General features: G+C 38.5%; 1 protein-coding gene across 4 annotated transcripts in view; it reads right to left on the bottom strand.

The window, feature by feature from the left end:
* Positions 1-22,644, bottom strand: part of PDE4D (phosphodiesterase 4D) — a 621,455-nt gene that overhangs the window by 115,929 nt on the left and 482,882 nt on the right. For all 4 annotated transcript variants that reach the window (XM_055790457.1, XM_055790458.1, XM_055790460.1 and 1 more), the window contains one exon: positions 10,285-10,476. In XM_055790457.1, the coding sequence (XP_055646432.1) occupies positions 10,285-10,476 (192 nt within the window). The remainder of the gene's footprint in view (positions 1-10,284; positions 10,477-22,644) is intronic.

Genomic DNA, 22,644 nt, shown 5'->3' with positions numbered 1-22,644 from the left:
GTCTGGAATTCCTGAACTGTGCTCCACAGCAAGAGTGAAGGCTTTTGTCACATTTTGTCACAAGGACTGACTCCATTTTTATAGAATTGTATTTGGGCATTTTTTGATTTTTTTGTTTTTAATATAGAAACATAGGAAACATAAAAGCAGGGAAAATCCATACTGTTTACATAGAAAGTACAAAATAAGAAGATGAACATGAAAGTAGTCTTCTATTTGAATCAGAAAATCTATTGCAGCCCACTTTTTCAGTGTAAGCATCTAAATTTGGATTAAACATTACATCCACTTATTTCTCTCATGTACAAGGCTGATTCAGACTTGCTGTCCAATAATGCTATAAATACATCTTAAATGAGACATGAGTGTTTTGCTTGCAAATATGCTGGAACACAAATATACTGCGTGCAAAACCATAAATGGAGAACAGAGAGTAGGGTGATTGTTTACCCTAATTGCTAGGTTGGGGTTTTTTTTCTGCCCCAATAACATTTTATACGTGAAGCCAAATAAATGCACAAAACCCATATGAATTAGGTATGCTGAAAAGACGCACATTGCTCAGATTCAGATTTTAGCAGCAATGAAATCTGATTCTAGACTGCACTCTGACAGAGTAACAGAAACGTTGTGTAATGATACTAGTCAGCAGAAGCTGTGCTCTAAGGACAGCAAGTGGGGTGGCTGGCTGCTCCACACATCATCTGCCTTTGGAGTATCTGAATGGGATGGTCTGCAATACTGATTTGGCAGAGTCAGAAATCGCACTGCTCCAACTTAGTTTATTCTGCAGGAAAGTGCCTAAATCACATCACATCAATTTCTAAAGCCTTCAAAGACAATTTTCTAGTGCTAATATGAGACGGTCCAGGCCTGGCTCCAAAAGCTGAGGCTGACTGTGGTTAAGAGGCACCTCTCGATGTAGTGCCCACATTATGGGGTGTGACAGAAACTGGCTTACAGCTTTTCCCAGATACTCAGTGGGTTGTCAGCAATTTGCATCTCACTGAAAGGCTGAGCGCCATTTGGGGGTTGATCAGCCATCTAGGGCAGGGGCTAAAGACTATGACACTGTGCAGGGCGCTGGGTTTTAGGGTTGAAGGAGCAAGCAGTTGAAATTGTTGTTGGAGTCATGAGCTACAGACGAAGAGGCTGTTTTTCCCAGAGCACTTCTTTATTTCTGGGAACCATGTACCTTACAGGATCTTTATGAAGAGCTACTTGAAACCACTTGTTCTTTCACACAATAGACTGAAATTAGACCCTGAATGAAGCAGACTGTCACTAGCTACTGTCTGAGTGTTTTTGAACACCACATTTTTCTATAGCACTGTGCAGTTATGTCCTCCTGATACTTCTTTCTAATACAGCAGCAGAGCTTGCCCTAATTAGCCAAAAGTATTGCTGTAATACTGGGAGTTCTGGAGAGTTCAGTCTACTTAATTTCAATTGAGTTTAAAATTGAGCTTACCCAGATGGAAGAGGGTTCGCTCAAAAAAGCCGCAGTTCCTGAGAAGTCAAATATCCCAGCCAAAAGAAAGGCTGGCTATAATAGTTCTCCTCAAACTATCTAACTAAGCAAGTTAGACTTAGGAAGACACACCAAACAGAAAAAAAACCCCAAACATTTCTCCAGCATAAATTTCCCTAGCAAATACTTCAGATGTGTTTCCAAACACCCCAATTAACTTCATACGGAATACAAATCAAGTTATTCCGCTACGGCATGTTGATGAAGAAAACAATACTTGTCTGCCTTATGATCAGAGATCCAAAAGACAGTTCAAAACAAATGTGGATTATTACACATGGCTAATACACACCAAAATATGCCATGTACATGTTCCTGGAGCTTTCCAGGTACAATGGATATTTTGTACAAGAAAGTACTTTAATTTTTCATGCTGCCTCTTTAGCATCTCAGTTCCTGAAGATACACTGTCAGGTTTGAAAGAAGCCTTTGAACACTTGGAATCTGCTCTGTTGAAGTCATCAGTGTTAGGTCACTCAAATTACAATCTTACTTCCAGTTGAACTGCATTAACACCCAAGGTGAGGAGCGCTCTAAAGACTTGGAAAGGCAGAATTATCACACCAATTACAGACTAAATGGCTGAAAAGGAACAGTGAATACCAAAGTGTTTTTAAATCAGAATTTCGAGATTTAATCCAGGCAGTATCAGGAAACGTTATCTGGTTACCTCTGTACCTTACAGTGATCACCAGCATCACATCACAGCTCCTGTGCTTTCAGCAGACAAGAAACAAGAGACTTTGCTGGGTGACAAGGGCAGATAAGTACATTTTAGTGATGGTGATCTGAACCAAGGCCCATCAAATCCAGAAGCTTCATTCAGGATTGCTGGATTGGCTAGAATCAGAATCAGCTGTCTAATTCAAAGAACAGGAAGTATTACTGTTTTTCTCAATTCCATGTAATATGCTATAGCAACACTATCAGGCTTCTTCTATCTCCCACAAAACTATCATAGCACATTTTGAAGAGTTCAAGATCAAGGCTTCTTGTGTTAGACCCAGCTACTTCCTTGCTCAGGAAGCTTAAATATTTTCCAAAGAGACTGCACTTGCACATCTTACTTGGGTAATCTGCCTGAGGAAATCATGTAGGTACTGATGTAGTGGGCCATCACAGAAGGATGCCAGCATGATATGCAAGATACAAAACCACTGGAAAGCTTAAGAAATCACCCCTATCATATTGCCCCTAACAGCCACCTAACTTCAATGCCTTACTCCTACCATAATACAGCAGATCATTTAGATGACAGAAGAATGGTGGACAGCCCTGACTAACTGGCCTGCATGAAGTCTGACAGAATTATTCAGTCCTAAAGGGAAACTTCCCTGAAGGGAAGAGCATGGACTTGTCAGACTGTTTCACACGTGTAGGTGGTTTTCCTTCAAAAACTAGAAGGCAGTCTGCCTGGGGGCGACTGAGGCAATGGCAAGGGAAAAGAAGCTACTGCAGTGCAGGGGTCTAGTTTGTGTGTTGAAGGAGCAGCTGGATTAAGCCAGTGGATGGAGGACTTTAAACCAGAAAAGAGCTGAACTCAATCAGAAATGCCTGGGCCAATTCAGCAGTGCCATTGTTAGACAGTTCATACAATAGAAATCATCATTTAGCCCTAAGCAAATCTGTAAAACAAACAAGCATCAGTGACTAAAGGATAGTTTTGTTTTCTGCTCAGGTTAGAGAAAATTAGTGAGTGGGCGTGCATACATGACTAGAAGCAATCAAGTTAGTGTAGCTTAATGAGTTACTATTAATCGGTTTTGATTGCATTAGCTGACATATATAAATGCTTAGCTTGTTGCAAATGAAAATAAAATGTGTTACCTTGAACTGCTCTTAAGCAGCAGACATTTGGTAGCTTGCTTGTCCCTGCTCCAAATGCTTAAGTGCTGAGAACTGATACGATTGTCTTACTTCTGAAGAATGACTTTCCATGTGAATCTCCTACTGCTGCAGGCTGAAAAGTTTCCTCTCTAAAAGAAATTAGAGCAGAGTTGCTGAGAAGAGCACCTGTGCAAGGTAACTTCCCAGCCTGAGCAAGCTTGCTGTCAGCTAGCCACAGGAAGATTGTCGCAGCTTCAAGGTTTACAAAAAAGGGTCTGCTAACCAAATTCAAAGGCCCCTAAATGTACATAATAAGAAGAAACAAGAAGATGTTAAGGCAAAGAAGGTAAAATCGTCAGAATTTCAGATAGTCCATTTTCAGGGAACAAACTCTACACAGCAATAGTGCCATTGCAAGCACAGAGCATTTGTGCCCTGAGGAGTGAAACAAGATCTAATGTTCTGAGTTGTGAAACAAATTCAGACTGTGTACGCAGGTGATCACTGAGCTGGCAAAACAGTCTAAGAGACATCCCCCCCCAAATATTTGTGTCCTTCTTTACAGAGCTCACTTTCTCCACACTGCTGCCGTCCTTCAGTAAGGCACACACATAGAAAACACACCCATCCTCCCTCTCTTCTGCTGCAGATCTGCGTAGCAAGCCCAGAGATGTGCTGTGATGTAGCCGAAATCTCAGCGAAGAACTGGGTTTGGTACCATGTTATTAAAAACGTGCCACCTCTGACTGAAGAAGTTTAGGAATTCAGTCTGCTTTGTTTAGCACAGGAGCAGTAACTTGCCATTTTGTTTCAAACACCCACTATTTCCAGAAGGGGGGTGGGGTGGGGGGTGGGGTGGGAAGTCTGACACATTGAAAGTGTTTGAAGGGGAAGTGATGTGTTTAACAAATTAAGAGTTATATCTGGAAAATGATTGGATTTCAGCATTCAGTCACAAACCAATGACTCTGTATTGTTTAAACATAAGATATTAAACATAAGATAAAATCAGGTTTCATGTCATAAAAAAAATCCTCATTCAACAACCAAATAAAGGCATATTAGAACACCTCAAAATCTCTTGAATAAAAAAAGCAGATCAAATGAAGTCCTCTCAATGTGAAAATATTCCCTTTTTATTTACAACATAACTGATTTCCTGATCAACCAATGAATGTAGTGCAAACTTATTATTTGACCTTAAGCAAGCTGGATATTACTGAGTTCTTTGTTTTGGATTCCATTATTCCATTTGTAACATGTTCAAAACAACTGGACGGGACACAGTGGTATTTTTTTCCAAATGTTTTTTTCAATAACTCAGAAAAAGATTGTATCTGACTTACTAATTACTTTGCTTAATTTAAGCTGCAACCTGGAGATTTATTCAATTCTAAAGATCTTAAGAACAAAAAGGCAAAACCCAATGAAGCAAAATATTGGCCTGTTTTTCCTAAAGCCATGTAAGTACAGTTATTTCCATGGGAAAATGTCTCAAGCAATTTAATATTTTTGTTTTCATTTAAAATTGTTTCTAAGCTGAAAGACACAGAGAAAATGCATCTTAAAAGATTTTTTTAAAGCAGGCTGGACTTTGAAGTTTAACTGCCTCTTTTCAGCCAGTAATATCTATGATAGAGTAGTAACACAGGTTCTGAGAAAATAATCTGATAAATCATAAGGAATTTCATCAGCAGTGTATCTAGAAACACAGACAATTATTTCTGATTTGTTAAACTGAGGTGAAATTACTCTGCTCAGTAAATGCGTATCTTTTGTGTTCTCCTAGAATCTTGGCCAGAACCTTTCAGGGAAAAGGGTGTTTTTCTCTGTAACTGCAGATGCATACTCACAGCCTTTTATTAAGAAATCCAGGCCTTCCTGGTTCAGAAACAGAAGAATAAGCTGCATCACTAGCAACTTGGCTTCCTGTTCTGGATGAGAAAAATATAGCCTCATTTCATGATTTTATTGGCATATTAAAGGCTCAAGTGAACCTTTTTTCACTGTCTGTGTTTGCCATCTTTGTCTGCCATTATTTTAAAGTATATTCTTTTTATGAATCTGATCCAGATTGAATACAATGTAAGTTTTTAAAAAGCTGAGCAGGCTGTCAAGAACTGGGAAATGTGTACAAGTTTACCTCAGAAATTCTCTTCTCTGGCAGTTGTTCCACCTGCCAGTTAAAGGGATATTTCAGCCCATTTGCAGCTTCAGGTCAGGACCAGACCTGCCAGTTACTGACAAATAAGGGAACTCCCTACCTTGGAATTTCCCTTTATTTAAGGTAACATCCACAGCCAGAATAATTCTGTTATTCTTTGCAAAATTACAGGTTATTTTGGCACTATTTTGGAAAAAGATACCCCCCCCCCCCCAAATTAAAAATCCCACAACTATTTCTCTGGCTATAGAAGAAGGGGATAATTCATCCTGACAAAACAGCTCACATCTCTGTATGTCAGTATCCTTGTATATCAGACTACGGAAGTTCTTTTTATTCCAAAGTAGTCCACATTTGGGTTTTATTATTCAAATAGATGATTACTTTTGTGAAAAAAAAAAAAAAAAAATTAAACCTGGAGCCAAGGTTTACAGACATGTTCAAATACAGCCTACAAAGTAGCTTGCCCTCAAGGAGAAGGCAGGATAATACTGTAATTATAGGGAAAAAATTCTGGAGTAAATTGCGTTCTCTTGACATTCATTTTACCTGTAGGTACAGGGATGCTACTACCTACAGAAGGTATTGGCAGAATAGCAGTAGGTTGGCCAGTTTAGGGAATGGGTGTATTGGTGGCCATTTGGGCATTTAGCAGATCACCAGGGCAATGACCCTGCAGCTTCCTACGGTCATTGTTCCGTGGCTATGTTCTGATGCTTAAAAGATGGAAGCAAGGTTTAATAAAAATCAGTAAATTTTGTGTAATTATTCTGATTAGAACTTACAGTGATATTTCACCTGACTGGGGAAACAGTGCTGAGCCTCTCTAAATACATAAAACTTGTATATCAGACTATGGAAGATCTTTTTATTCCAAAGTTGTCCACATTTGGGTTTTATTATTCAAATAGAGGATAATAAAAAAAAAAAAAGAAAAAAGAAAAAAGAATCATAAAAAAGCACACCAGCTGCTTTTTTACTGAGTAAGGTTCAGTTGGCCAAGTCCTGGAAAGACCAGGATGTTGCATCTGAGCTGTGTTCGGTGACTTTGTGGAAATGGGAAAAGGGTGACAATAAACACTTAAGGAGTGTTTATTGTCAAATGGCTTTTCCCCTAGACACCTTCAGAAGACGTCGTCGACCTTAGACAGACTTCTGTACTGAGAGCTTCTTAGTCTTCTGGACTGGTTTGCTACACTCTGGTTCTGTTTCTTCAGGATCACAGAGGGACTACACATGATTTTGTTCCTTTAGAGTGGCAGTTAAAACATGGGCTCTGCCCCAGCCAGTGGAGTGCTTACTGGCTTTTCTCTAGTGTTCATGAGAATGCTACTGATTTCATTGAAGAATCCATTTTTTAACCTGGTTAGAGACCTGGTTTTTGCTAAAAAAGAGATTGTCTTCTAAGCAGATTTCTCGCTCTATTAATCACAGCAGCGATTCCTTAGCAAGAAACATTAGAAGTGTAACTTTTTCTGCCTCTGTCTGCATTTGTCAGTTCTGAGCAGCAATAGTAGTTCCAACAGATCAACAATCAGGCCACCTCTGCAAGACACCCAGAAAGCCCCCTGCTTCACTGATGCCCTCGGACACACACCTGACAATTCATCCAGTACAACACTGATGATTTTGCTAACCTTGCAGCTAGCTTCTGTTACCTTTTTCCTGTTTTGCAACAGTGCTGTTTGAGACACACACACATACACCGCCCCCCCCCCCCAACACTGACACCCCACCCCCCCCTTTATTATCCATCCTTTTAAACTTGTTTTTTTGTCTCTCATCAGAGATCCTGCCCTGTAATTCCTCATATTGGTTCACTCATCTTCACTGTCTCACTCATTTGCTTCTCTTTCCCTTGCACATCCTCTGTCTGCTGGAAACCCCATAGCCAGGTTTCACAATGCATCTGTGCGCTTCTGCCTTGGATTTTGCACCACCCTGTCTAAACCAGCTGCCTCTCACAGTTCACAGCCTTGAATGGCTTTTTCTCATCTTCTCATATTATCTTCATGTCCTGCTTTTTTTTTTCTTCTCTAGGACCATGTTATTTCTTCTGAGAACAAAAAATACGTTACTGACTCCCACTCCTTTTTATTTGTTTTTCCCTTCTTATCATACAGCTGCCTTTTCTGTGTCTTTCAGTGACGTAACTGCACCCACGTTTGTCTCACTTACCTTCTCTCATCTGAACAGCCTCGCACTTATCCCATCTTTTATTCTTTTCTGTAGCTATCCTGGCTCCTCAGCCTCTCTAATTTTAGAATACTTTCTGCCTCCCCCTTCTTGCCCTTGTTTCTGTTACTTTCCATCTCGACTCACTGAATGAAACTCCCTTTGGTTGGTCTGTGGGGTTTACTACTTTGGGCATAGGGACTCGCATTGTACCTTTTCCTGGGGATAGAATCCGACTGTATTAGTCTCTTGGTTATCATCTTATGCTTTGACTTTATGTTGTTTGTGGCAGAGCCCATCTTTTCATCTGGGGTTTGCAGAGAACTGAGCACAGCTGTGTTCCCCTCCTCGGCTGGAGCTGTTCAAATACTGACGGAATGATGAATTCCGTACCTTAGCACTGCCATCCACTGGCTGCCTTTTATCATGACACTCCGTATTTGACTGAAGTCTTCAAGTTTTGTTTTTTGTTCCATATGCTGCTACTGAAGTGGAATCTATTATTTTAAGCACGCTATTTGAGAGTAATGGAAATGCCAAAAATCTTTATGTTATATTCTTTCCAACTACGAGACGCATGCCTTTTGCTTTCTATTTTGCTTTACAAAGTGAAATACTGAGGTTGGTAACTTAAGTACTGAAGAATCAGGGGATTCTAGGTTTGTCTGTTACATAAAATTAATTCACTTCCATTACCTAAGTGATGTGTATGTTTTGTAAAATATTTTGCTTATGCTTAAGAAACATGCAGTACTTCCTCTTTCATTCCTTGGTTTTCTTTTACTTCATTTTGGTGATATAATCAAATTGATTATAATTAAGCATACTGATATATGATTAAAATTCTATGGTTAAAACAACTTGCTTTTTACATTTCCTAATGTGCTCCCATCCTAAACAGTGGCAGGAATACTTAACATCTTGGTACAGCAGCTCCTCTATGACAGGAGACTGCGAAAATCTATCCACATGTGAGGTCCAATAAATTTTAAGATGTGTTTTAAGAACATTTTGAAAGGAAGAATAGATACAAATATCCAAAGCATAAAGTGTGCTCAGTGTTTCTGTAATTCAATTGTTTATCCAATTTACTGCTCTGTGCTGAAATATTACCCAGAATTCTAGGAAATGCAGAAGTGGATTATGAGTTAGAGGATGGAGCACTAACTGAATTCTTAATTGAAATGACTCATTCTAAGCAACACAGTGACCTAGATTGCCCCCTGAATGTAAAAATCTTTCTAAATGGTATATTGGCACAGGTGCCACACTAAAAGCTGGACTCTGATCTATCTAAAAGAAGGGTTATCTGTCAGAGGAAGATTTGCTGGAAGAGGGTCACTAAGATTTGCAAGTGAAATGCATTTTTACTTATGACAAGGAAAGATGGATCGGTCTTTTTCTTACTCATTTTGTCTCAAGCAAAACTGGTCACACGTGGCACAAAGCTTATTAAGTAATTCAATCTATGGGACTTAACTGAGGTATGGACCTTATACAAACCCTCTGTAAAAGTATGAGTTTTTCTCATCTTGAAACTCAGATAGAAAGAGAGAAATGATTAGATGGACTAATCAACATTTCTAAAAATTACATGTAAGCTGAAAATGGGAGTATTCAATTATAATGACTGCAGGTAAAATATCAGGTGAAATTTCACTCATTGTAAAAACCTTTTTCCTTTGTTGTGTGTACTCTTACTTTTTAAAGAAGAGATTGATTGGGGTTTGCCTCATTAAAAAATAGTTTTTATTTTAATGCTGGATTTTTAATGCTTTAGACTTTCTTATTCACTAGGGGACTGTTACAAGTACGGTCCTTTATTTTAGTGATTTAGAACTGAACCATAAACACCTACTTGGCAGTGAAATTTGGAGCAGGTAAGGCAAACAAACAAATTAATTATTCTTAATTTCTACTACTTAGAAGTGACTAGAAGCTAGGACATTTAACATGGTTTTAGTGTCTTACAAAAAAAGAGATTTGCACCTGACTTCACTACCCATGCAACCTGGGGTCTACACACACACATAGTGGGTATGACCCACTAGCAGAAAATACACACATCACAGAACAGTGAGAGAGGACAGAATAACTTTCCAAAGGCCTTTTGTTAAATTTTTGCCTTTTAGTTAAAAGGATATTTAAAATAATTTTTGTCTCTCTTGAATTTATTAATTTTTGCCAGCTGGTAAATCTACTAACTAAAAACTTAAACATAACCAATGCAAATAAACAGAATATTTTTCTTAAGAACATTAAGAAGCAGAAATTGAGTTTCTATGGCTTCGCTTGAAAACTGTAGCCAGAAAATCAGCTGTCAGTGTTTTGATACACCAGTACTGACTGTCTTCATTACTTGTCAAAGCTAATAAAGTGCATAAATACATCAAGTACACCCTCATGATATCCTTACTTTCAGAAAACTGCAGAAACAAGTACCAGGTTTGTTAAAGAAATAAAAAATTATCCATGATGTCAGCAGCATGATTACTGTCTTTGATTTTAAAAAGAAATGTCTTCTGTCTAGAAAAATCTGAAGACAGAAGATAAAACATAGGCTAAAAGTATTTTATAATGTACTTACATATCACTGGCGATGGAGGAGTTCCTGGACATGGACTTTGGAGACAGGTCATAGTCACTGTCTGACCGGTAAAGGAAAGACTCCCTACGCTGACTGTGGACAAAATTTGCCTGAAGAATTAGCCCTGATCCAGGGCTCGTCATGGGATCCAAGGGACTTCTTCCCGATGATGTACCATTGTCTACATCGAAACTGCAAAAAGAAAGGAGAAAAAGATTTATACAATTAACGTAAGAATTCTGAAAGTAATAAACATTCTTTTGACAAATTTATCACTAGGTAATTACTTCCTGATAATAATAGGGAAATAAAGGCATGGTCAACTCCACTGCTAAGCCAAAACGCAAGGCACACAAGAAATATACTTTAAAATTGCTGACAACTAAATAGAACAAGTCCAAAAGAAAAGAAATCTAGTAGACAAAAAAAACCCCCACTATTAGGAATACAGGAAGCCTTATGCTTCTCTGCATGTAGACTGTTGATGAGCTCTACACCTGAGGAAGCATAATGTTTCATTATTTCCCTCCTCAGGCCCCATCTCTCCTGAGCTGGACCCTCATTATCCTGTGTCCCACTGCTGAGGCAGTTGAGGGCTTTTTTGTTACTGAGTACCCGGCCCTAATATTTTCATTACTACCAAAATATTTCAGGAACCTGTTTTGTCTTGTCCCAATAAACAAAGTGCTGGGGTGGGATTAAGGCATATGTGGGTGCTTGGGCATGTTTGTGTGCCTTAGAGTTGCTATTTTACAATTGGATTGAAGTTTTTCGCTCACTGCCAAGCAGCGCAACTTCCACGGTTGTTTACATCTTCAAACTATACAGTTTAGATCCAGCACTTCTAGGTATTGTATTTTGTATTAAGAGTGGTAAACAGGCTTATCTTTCCTAGGAAATACTGCCATCATGACATGCTGACGGGTGAGGGTAGAGAAAGAAAGAGAAGAGAGAAGATGCTCTTTCATGTAGTCTGTGATGTTTCCACAAAGGGCTTTGAAAATTGGTGTAAAGAACTTGAATGGGAGTCTGCAATCAATTAGAAACTAGTGCAAGGTGGTCAGTGCTGGGAGGATGCGCTCATGGCAACTTGTGTTGCTTAGCAGCCTGACATCTGCATTTGGTACCATTAGGAGTCTTTTTGGAGCATGTGGCTCTGGTTTTAGACTTAATGTGTTTTGGTATGCAATATCAGAGGTTACAAATGAGTGTATTAGCAAGATTATGTCTCCATCTGATGGGATGGAGCCCATTTTATCCAGCTAAAAGTGGAAGATTACTTTTGTTTCCCTAGTTGGTTCTGTCTCTATAAAATCAAAGATCAGTTTTTATTTGCTATGCTAATGGGAACTTAATACTGCTAAAGCATTTAGGAATGAGGGATGAACACAGGATCTTTCCCGTGATTTTTTAAACATGGATAAGTGTTAACATCATAGTATGCATTTGTGCTGAACTCACCTAAAGTACTTAATTTAAAACAGTGTTCAATGAAGGACACCCACAGGTTTTCAATTATATCTAATGACACTGGAACACAAAATAGCCAGTACATGTCAGCTGTTGATTAGACTTCAGCCTGCTGCAGGTGTCACAGCAGATACATGCTACTCTTTGCACTAGCTTGTTTCTCACTGTTACCTACCATTGACCTGAGGCTGCTGCTTTAATGTTTTACTGAAGTGACAGCATTCCCATGGTCTTTTTTCCTTTGTTAAATAGAAGTAATCAAAGAAACTTCTAGCAGCCTTCCAGTACCTAAAGGGGGGCCTACAAGGAATCTGGAGAGAGACTTTTTACAAAGGCATGTATCAACAGGACAAAGGGTGATGGCTTTACACTGAAGCAGGGAAGATTTAGATTAGATGTAAGGAAGAAATTCTTTACTATGAGGGTAATGAGATGCTGGAACAGGCTGCCCAGAGAGGCTGTGGTTGCCCCATCCCTGGAAGTGTTCGAGGCCAGGCTGGATGGGGCTTGGAGGAACCTGGCCTGGTGGAAGGTGTCCCTGCCCATGGCAGGGGAGTTGGAACTAGATGACCTTTAAGGTCCCTTCCAACCCAAACTATTCTATGAAACATATATTGCCCATTTTGACAGAGATGCATGTTACCTGGCAGAACACGGACCTTGGTTTCACGGTTTTTTTCATTGTTTCATTGTTACTTTGCATATATTCCTGGAACTGCAAGCTTCCTGCCACTCTCAGACTATACTATTTATTATGTATTCACCTTTCACAGTTTGAATGTAGAAAAGCATTTTTTCCCCAAAAAAATATGATTCAGAAACGGTAGCAAATAAACTTCAAGACAGCTTAGCAATTTAATCCTCTTTTCACTGTAGTTTTCAGAACAATTCACTGTTAGTAAATCCTAACACATACACTTCCCAACTTTTATTTTTCATTATGCCTGAATATTTTTTCATTATGCCTGAATATATTTTCATTATGCCTGAGTATTTTTTCTGCATCCTGAATTGTGCTACTACCACATGACATTATCAATCTCAAGCTAACAAAGCTTAATCCATAAGACATCAAATGAAAGATCCGTCACCAGCCTGCTGGGTGATCTTGGACAATGCAAAGCTCTTCTTTGCCTTTCATTTTTCCTATTCATTACGACTTTGTGCTCATTGTCAGATCTGCTCTCAAAAAAGTACTGAAAAACATACTGGAAAGGACAAGATAGCGTGAATACTACAGTAAATCATCCTTTGCAGCTTACAGTGCTGTAAGTTCATAAACATATTGCCATTACTACCAGCATCCCTACTATTATTCACTAGCCATCAGTATCTTTGGGTTTTAACTCCAGAGCATTCCAGGAGCACAAAATACTCACAGTACCAATGAAGGGTTTGGAACATTTGTGATCTCATTGTATTCAAATTTCTTAACACTTCTATTTCATTGAGGAAATAAAATATTTTTTTTCTTTAAACAGCTGCAAGAACACACGAGCTCCTAAACAATACACAGGTTGTATTTTTTCTATTGAAGGCAGGAGGGAAGATTTTTCATGTAATCAGGTAAAATAGGACTGTTTACTCCTGTGCTTGATAAGACTAACTTCTGCAATGGGAGTATAATTCAAAACATATCTAAGTTTGCCTGAAAGCTCTAAAGAAATAAATGAAGGTAAATGTAAGTCTGTCTCACAGCAGGAAAATTTTGAATAAAGAATGATTATTAAATTTCTTTAACAGTGGACTTAATTATTTGCCTGATCAAAAGGTATTTTATTGGATTAAAGGAATATATGGTTTTGTTTGCACATTTGTTTTATTGTCTTCACCCACCTTTTGTTGACATGATATGAATATTTTACCACCAGTCTTAGATCTCCCAGCCACAAACTAAGGGCAGGCTTCTATGAATGATTTTACTGTCAGATTATAGAATAGTGATTTTAAAAATTTAAAAGTCTTAGCTGAAATTGCAGTGTCATCAGCTGGGAAGCGCCTTGCGGTTTGCAACACCCAGCAAGTATGCGTACTGCTTATAGATGGCTGTTGGGGCAGGAGCTCTGTCCTGCGATACTGCGCTGTGACCACTAGATGGGCGTCACAAGTAATGAACGGGACCCAAACGGACCAGCTAGGGCTTGTCTCACACTGTTCAACGAAAACGTCTTTTATGTAAATATGCATCAAGGAAAAAAAAAAAAGTCAGTTGTACAGTCAAAGGGGAATGTGAATACAGCACTGTTTGCCAAAAACATATGTTTATATTAAAAAAAATTCTACAATGCTACAGCACACAGTAAGCATCTTGTTTAGTTAGCTCTTACTGAGACATTTGTTAACAATTTCAGATATAAATCTTGTAAAAATCTAAATTAAACGTGTTATTACACTGAAAATCAAATAAATTGTTCCTTTGGCTGAATCACAAGTCTTATTTGCAAGAAATGGCACTGATGATCACACTACATTAAACAGAGAATGAGAATAGGGAATTGAAGAGTTTCACACAAGTTGTTTGCTCTTTACTACTGCATACACTGGCAAAAAAAAAGTTTAAGATACAAAATAGGAAAGACTTTCTAATTTGCCTGGCCAGAAATTGCAGAAAGTCAGCTATGGTTGCTTCACATTTATCTTTTCACTCCTGTTAAGCTGTAAGCCACAGTAAGAATGTGCTGTAAACTAAAAACTACATGTTCAATGGCAAACCAAAAGGTACTCTCTGCCTAGCATGTTCCTTAGCCTCCCTGCACTTCTGGTGGAGGGTGGTCTTTGGAAAGAGAGAACGAGCATGGAAGTTGTTAGTGGAGGCACACAAAGTGTTTTGCTGTTTTTCACACGCAGAAACTGGCCATGTAAAGACAGATTTTTCCACTGTTGTTCTGCAGTCAGCTTCAGGCGCTTTGCACAACCCATGCAAACTGAAGCTGCTTTTAGTGACAGGAGCATTTGGCACACCACACATCACAGAATTTTCTGTGTTCAAAGAGCTTTGCTGCAACCTCACAGATGCCAAAGCTATGAAAAGCCAGTGCTAATTCAGCAACTATTGTGCCTGCGTTTTGACAAAATGTTTTATGACATTAGAGGATAGTGTTTATCCTTAGAGCCTGCCTTATTCAGAGTTCTGTGATGACAAACATGACATGAGATGAAGCTCAGCCTTTTTTCCATTTTTGGCTATTCTTTGTGTTTGCACATCTTGCCCACTGCATATCATCCAGGCTCTGTACTGACATAGGGATAAAGGTGGTGAACTCTCTTGAATGACTTGTAAAAACATTAATGGCTTATCCTCCCTGTGCTCCTAACAGCACAAGAAGTAACAGCATAAAAGACAATGTTTAGGAAGATTACTAATGATTTGTTTCAGGCAATAGTAGAAATCTGTGGCAAGCACAGGAGAGGTTCTGGATCCTGGATCTCAGCAGCACCACTTCATTGTTAATGGCTGCACAGCTTCTTTACACAATGTAAGAAACCCTCAGTGGACTTCCTTTTGAGTCTTTAAATAACACTCTCCTACTCTCTACAAGGTTGCTAAAACAAAAAAGGGGAAGATCTGTCTACAAAATAGTTTTAGTTACATAAGAAGTAATGGTATCATAATGAATATGCACCAGAGCTTGTAATTAAAGCTGCACAGAAAATCTTCATGTTGGTCTTCCTTATTACTAAGAGTTCAGCAGTTTGTTTCTGTAGGCTTTTGTTGGGGGTTTTTGTTTTGTTCTGTTTTAGAGAAGTAAACAATAGTAGAAGAGGGAAGGAAATAAATTCCACCCAAAAATGAAGAATTTACTAGACTTTTTAAGAATAGAAACTGCACTCCAGATATTCCCCTTTAAGTCTCTCTCCACCTTCTGCCTATCTGATCTTGGAAACTATGGGGAGGGAGAAGCCAAATTAACCGATCCTCTAGGGACACCTTATCTTTTAAGGCCATCTTTAAACATTACAGAGAGACAAAGAAGTTCTAGAGGAGCAATTTTTGTCCCCCATCGAAGGAATTAATTGTCCTGTGTCAAGCAATCTCTCCAGCCATCTGTCCGTGCTAGGACCTACCTACACAGGTCAACATCCTTACTTCCCAGAAGTCCCATCCTGTATTTTCACCTGGGAGGACAATCCAACCATCACACTGAATGGGTAGATTCAGCATAGCAGCTGTAATTCACTGAAATTATCACAGAAAAGCTGCCCTGTAGCAACTGCCTTTGGGCAGGGTCTCATTTAAAGCAAAAGCAAGGTAACAAAATGTTATTAAAGTCTCCAAGGAGAAAGTAAGCTATTTATCCCTTATGCCCCAGGATAGGAGCCCACCTCTGGAGGAGGCAGCCTGTAGCTACTGGAGAAAAGAGAGGTTCAGATGGTTCCTTCAAATGCCAAATCTGAATCTGTTACTTGTATTGCTCAGGATGAAAAAAAGCAGTGGGCAAGCTCAGCTGGTGGGATCCACCATGGATATGGAGGATTGCAGAGAAAGGCCAGTGTGTCTGTCTCTGGAATTGCTCAGTATAAAAACCCAGCACAGGGGAAAACTCATTCTCTGTCAGATGGGATGTGACAGGCAATGTAGTGTGCTCTTAGACCCTGTGTGCATTAATTACTGTGTATTCCAGAGATATGTGTGTCTCTGATCAAAGCAGGGCAGTTTAAAGTTTTGTTCATAGATGTGATGATTTATTCTGAATTAGCTACAGGTTATTTTAGTAGGACAGACCATTTCAGTTACTGTGGAAATTATGCCCATTGTGACACAGTTCTTTAAAAACCACACAGAGACTCCTGAAATACTATGTCATTATAAAGCATTTTGTGTGAGGTGGATGTTGATTGTATTATGTTAATTTTACAGCTCTCGGTCAGAGACGGCAGAGAAAGAAATAAATGGAGACAGAGACAAAAACCTCTTCCTCTGGAACAGACATTATCTGCTAATAAGAACCGAATTTTCATTGATGCATTTTAGGTAGTTAAATTCTGGTTTACTTTATACAGTAAATATATTCACTGAATTCACTGAATTCAGCTGTAAATCTGTCCAAAGATTTGCTAATACACCAAATAATTACCATAATTTCTTTGTGAAATACTGATTTTAGACACGCTTTACATTCATTAACTAGACTGGACGCGCACTTTAGTTATGCCTTTATGACTTCTCTTGAACCTTATTATTCCTTATTAATAAATTAAGCATTAAATTGAGTGAACAGCTGACTTGGGTGTCCCTTTTTTTCCAGACATAGTTATTTCCAGTGTTTAGTAAGGATGAAACTTTAGAAATTTTCTTTATCAGAAAGAAACAAATTGTCACTAATCAGTCCCTGCCATAGGCTCTCACTAGACTTTAGATGTTAAGTTGGTTAACCTAGAGCATCAAACCCCTCCCTGTAAAAAAAATTAGTGCTTTTATATATTTGAATAGCAGGCCAAAATTTTATTTCTTATGTTAATTCTCTGCTTAGGACCTTTCAAAATGTTTCCTTTCTGACAGTGTCTACCCAGTGATGATGCAGGAGAAACCACATCTGGTTTTCTCCTTTTACTTTCCTTTCTGTCTCTTTTCCCGTGCCTAGTAAAAACTAAAGACCTCAGGAAAATGAGGGGGGGAAAAGAAAAATATTTATACTGACATTTTAGAAGGTCTATTGTCTCAGTTCCCTACATTTGAAGATAAACATCATTTATGTGTTACCTGATATTTTTATTTTCTCTGTAGTGAAGTTAATAAAAACTTCTGCTTTCCATTGCTTAAAAATATTTTCAGCAAACTGTAAGCAAATGATATTAAAAGGAACATATGATCTAAATCTGAATTTTCTTGTACCGCTGGAGAATTCAAGCCAACTACCTACTTGTGGCTTTGGGTGTCCAGTTAAGCGATTCAGCAAGCAAGCAAGCCCTATGATTAACTCCATTTTTAGAAGTGGTGTGGACAGATTTTCCAGTATCAAAACTGCAAGCAAAAGAAGAAAAGGTGACATTTCATGAAATTTGCTTCTAGCAGCAGAACTTGGCTTTTGCTTTTGGCATACACGTTTTTGGACATATTTGGAGTGTAACAAGGCTTAATACTAATATTAAAAGCCCAGATAACAGGCCAACAGAACATGTGCAGGATAAAAAGTATTCTGAAGCAAAAAGGTTTGTAAGAATTAGTCTACCCAAACATGTTAGCAAATGAATTCCAACTATCTGTTTTACTTCTGCCTCATGATTTTCTAGCAAGTGTCTTAGGAAACGTAGCTGATCTCTCAAAACAAACTGTTCCATGTTTTGTTTTGAAGTTTCCAAGCAAGGAGTTTCCTGTGACAACTATTCCATATCTTTAGGCCTTTTGCTTTGAACAGGCTCCTCACACTAAGTTCAAGGTGCACTCTTTCATAATGTCACTTCATTATTCTTAATTATACCTCAGTGGTCTATGCATTTGGCATGCTAGCCTTTGTTGCACCTATTAAATCAATTTGCTTGTTGGGCTCAGCCATACTGGGATTCTTTTTGTAATTCCTTTTATTATTTCCTCAGACTTGGCTCTTGCAAGTGAACATCTTCTGATTAATGTGATGTTCTGATAAGAACACCAGATTCCAGATCCTGTTACATGGATTTGATGTTTTATTGTTTCTTTGGATTGAAATAGTTGTATTACTGCAGTATAATAAAAATGCAAAAAACCAAAACAAAACCACAAGAGAAACAAAATGCAAAATAACTTCCAAGAAATGTGGTAATATGTTCAGATTTATCCTAGGCTTAAATCACCTTCTATGGTGGTTCTGGTCTAACAATCCTACTGGGGCTTGTATCCCCATTTTTAGACAACAAAAAAAGGTCACTGAGACAGTTTTCCACAAGGCTTCTGGTAAAATCTGTGGCGGGTTGAGGTCTGAATGAGAAAACCCTTAGAAAATATTGAAGAATCTGAACTATTTTGGGTAACTGGAGGTGAAGAAGGCTGAAAACCAGAACCACTTAATCCAGGCATGAGAAGGAGTACGCAGCAAATCCAGGGGTGCTCCCGAGCAGCCTGCCAGCCAGCTGGCCCCAGCCACCCACCAGCTCCTACTGCTGCGGGTGCCTGGCAGCATCACCGCATTTCTAGGAGTGCAGTCTCAGCTGGACTGATGGTTCTCCACTTTATTATTGTCATTATTTAATTATGGTGTATCTGTCACCATTCACTTAAATCATTCCATAATGTTGTCTGCACTTATTTTCTGTAAGGTACCTTTTCTCTGGGCCCTAAGTACTAAAGTACCTTCAAACCCTTTAAAAAAAGTCACTTCACCTCATTTCTTCAAGAAATTCTAAAACAGCACTGGTTTTCTTTCCATGTTGAGTTTTGATCCAATGATCCTTACTCCTTTTTCTGCAATACTACTTTTTGAGTGCTATTTGGGCACTGGGATACAAAACCAACTTGCACTGACTCTGACTATATAGCACGTATTTACTGTAATTTGCAGTCCTATTAATTCTCTTTTATTTTAAATTTATTTGAATCAAAATATTTAAAAATATTTATTTATAAATTTATACAAATATGCAAACCATCCAGCAGGCATACTGACTAATCCTAATTAAAATGTAGTTCCCCTAAGATATTAGTGGAACACCTTTCTTTCAGGAAAAAACTAAAACATAAAAATAAATGTAAGATCATGATTCAGAAACAGTTTGCTGCCAGAGAAAGAAAATTCATACACTGAAAGAGCTCAGCCTCCTCTTTCTGGGAATTCAGTTGGATGCTATTATCAGAAGTGGCCAAATTGTTTATATATTCTTTCTGAAGTAGTGGTGGGATAAAGCAAGTACGTAGGAAAAAAGGTAGCTCCTCAGACCCATACTATGTAAATCAGTACACTACAGTAGTGATGAGAGTGCATGGAATACGGAAAGTACACGTGAATGTTCCCCAGGGCTAACACTAGTACGCATTGGGAAGCTTCCTGGAAAACACATCCTTCTGAAGAATCATCGTATATGGCCACAATGACAACAGACCCCTGGCACAGTCACAGAAGATATGGTTACATGTACCCTGTGCTTAGCGGCAGAGATCTTTGGCAAACAGTGCCCCAGCCAGCAGCTGACAGGAAAAAGCAGTCATGGTTACTCCTGGCTACACTTCCATCTCCCAGAGAATGCAGTTCAGAAGGAGGTCTTCTGGCTCTGCCAGAAGGTGCAATGATAATGACAAGAGGAGGTCGCATGCCTCAGCATCACCCAGCTCATAATTCTTAAGTCTTTTGCACAACTGAGCTTAAGCCAATCTTACTTCAAAAGTGTGTCTTCCAGAAAACGGGTAAGAGCTGTGGACAAAAATGTCCATAAAGAAGGTGGTCTATAGCCCAGACTGTAAGAACCCTGCACACAGAAGGTAAGATGGCTTGTTTCACCAGCACAATGTGCACACATAGATATCTACAGGAAATCAAGGCCAGCTTCACAGGACAGTGGGCAGGAGGCAGCTGGGTAAGGAATTGCAGTTATCTCTTTAGACAAAGAAAGTGTCTCCCAGTGTTGCTCCAGATTCCCTACGCCAATGAAAGCTCCATGAAAAGAAGACAATTATATTTGAAAAGCAACATTTTATTTTTTTTTCTTACACTGTTGTAACATTCCTCTAATTGCAATAAAGAATTGCTGGCAATTAATCATATACGAATTCTACTCCCACGAGAATTCATGTTGGTACATGTTAGCAGCAATTATCATTTAAATCATAGCAAGTACTGTTTAAAGCTTAAAAGCTCGAAGTATTAAGAGCTTCAGAGCTCTACAAGTTTTGTACTTTGTTTTTTCAAAATTGTTTCATTGAAATTCTTTCCATTTCAGTTCTTTCTATTTCAATTCTTTACATTCTGGGTGTTCGGATATTTTTTTTTTAATTTGTATTTTTGTACTGTATTAATTTGTATTGCATTTTTTGTATTTATATATTTTTGTATATTATAAAAATACAGAATTTTCTAAATTTTTAGTTGCTTCCACTTCCCTGGACTTCTACTACATGCATCAAGGTCCACTTCATGATCTGGGTTCTGGAAATCCTTGCTACAGCTTTGCCACAATCAAGCAACAGCCTTTAAAGGGAAACAAAAAGGTCAGGAGCTTGCCTTGGAAGGGTGCCGAGACTGGAATATCTTGAGTGTATGCACTCATACTGTATTTTTATACCGATTGTAGACCCTGAGCACATTCACTGAGTACCTGGTATGTCAAGAAAGATAATTCTCATTGCTAGTCCAAAACAAATTTTAACCTACACTAATAGATCATTTGGACCATATTCTTCTTGGTTTTTTAAAATATTATTTTAATGGTATATTATATTATTATAAAGCCTAATAACATTACCTAAGAGGGTTGCCTGACCATCCACATTATAAAATTGTGTTTTTCTTTTACCATTACATTACTAAATTCTGTCCAGTTGTGCTGAAATTTCCCGGGTTTTGTTGTTGTTTTTTTTTTTAGGGAAAATGGGTAAATTGTTAATAAGAAAGTAGAAGAGATGTGTATTTTTTCATATTAAAAAAAAAACAAGACATGGAAGCTGTTTTGTGAAGTGAAATTTAGCCAAATACATGCAAAATACTTTTTTTTTTGCTGATTCTGTGAACATCTCCATAAATTTCAAAGAGTTATAAGCTTCGGCCAGCCTTAAAGTCAGTCAGCTCATGTATCTACATTATTGAAAAAATACTAAGTGATAACTGTGTTATTTTTTACAAAATTCCCACCTTACTCAGGGTCTAAGAGGACTCCGAGGAACACACCCCTGCCAGTGGGATACTTATTCACTACAGGAGGTGGGTACTGATTCAAGCAAAGGACTACAGAAAGGTAAAAGTGCTTTTATCACCAAGAACTGGAAATATTTGTCCAGGCTGCAGACCACCTGGTACTGAATTAGTCACACCAAGTTTATCATATGTCACTAATTATGTGACTAACTAATTAGTTTTCTCATTCTTGAGGTATCCACTCTGAAGGGCTGCTGCTTGATCTATGTGGGCATCACCACTTACAAATACAGATTAATTCAGAACATCTGAGCAGCCACTAAATGGCTCAAAGATCCATCAGATCCACTCTTCTGACTCTAGTAGTAGTGGCCAAAAGCGAATGCCAATGGAAGAGGGTAAGAAGCAACAAGAAGAAGTGATACTTCCCCAGTATATCCTAGCACTTCAACATTCTCTCACCCACCCTTTCAGGAAAACCATGAATATATGAGTCATTCTTTGATAAGCAGATCAAAAACCTGAAGTCCTAGGTACCTCATTTTGGATATTCAATTTAGGGAATACTTTCATTTTAATGCCTGTATTTTAATTCATCTTGGGTTAAGAAGGATAATAATACTTCCCCACATCATTACATGGGTGATATGAAAATTAATTTAATCATGTATGAAAAGTAGTGAGGTAGCATAGTGATGAACATCATAGAAAAGGCAATGAAAGCACTGTAACTGCTTTTCCAACAGGTCTGAACAGCAGGTTCTCAATGAAGCACGTGGCCATAAAATGAAGAGCAAGAAAACAATAGAAAACCAAAAAAAGTGCATTCATTCTGTGCACTCAGCGAAATAAAAGCAGTATGGAATCATATAGGTAAAGTCTGTATCAAATTATTTATCCACAGGACTAAACCAGGGTTCCTAATCCAATTGTAATGTTGGTGTCTCCTTCTTTTGTGCTTGACTTTTCATCATAATAACATGGATATGATTATTGTATATACTGTTGTGCACATGCTGGAGAATCACAGCATCACTGAATGGTCAGAGTTGGAAGGGACCTCTGGAGATCACCTAGTCCAACCACCTGCTAAAGCAGGTTCACCTGCAGCAGGTTGCATGGAGTCACATCC

This window comes from Falco peregrinus, chromosome Z (assembly GCF_023634155.1).
Source record: "Falco peregrinus isolate bFalPer1 chromosome Z, bFalPer1.pri, whole genome shotgun sequence".
Taxonomy (NCBI): Eukaryota; Metazoa; Chordata; class Aves; order Falconiformes; family Falconidae; genus Falco; species Falco peregrinus.
This window is presented reverse-complemented; position numbering and strand designations above follow the sequence as displayed.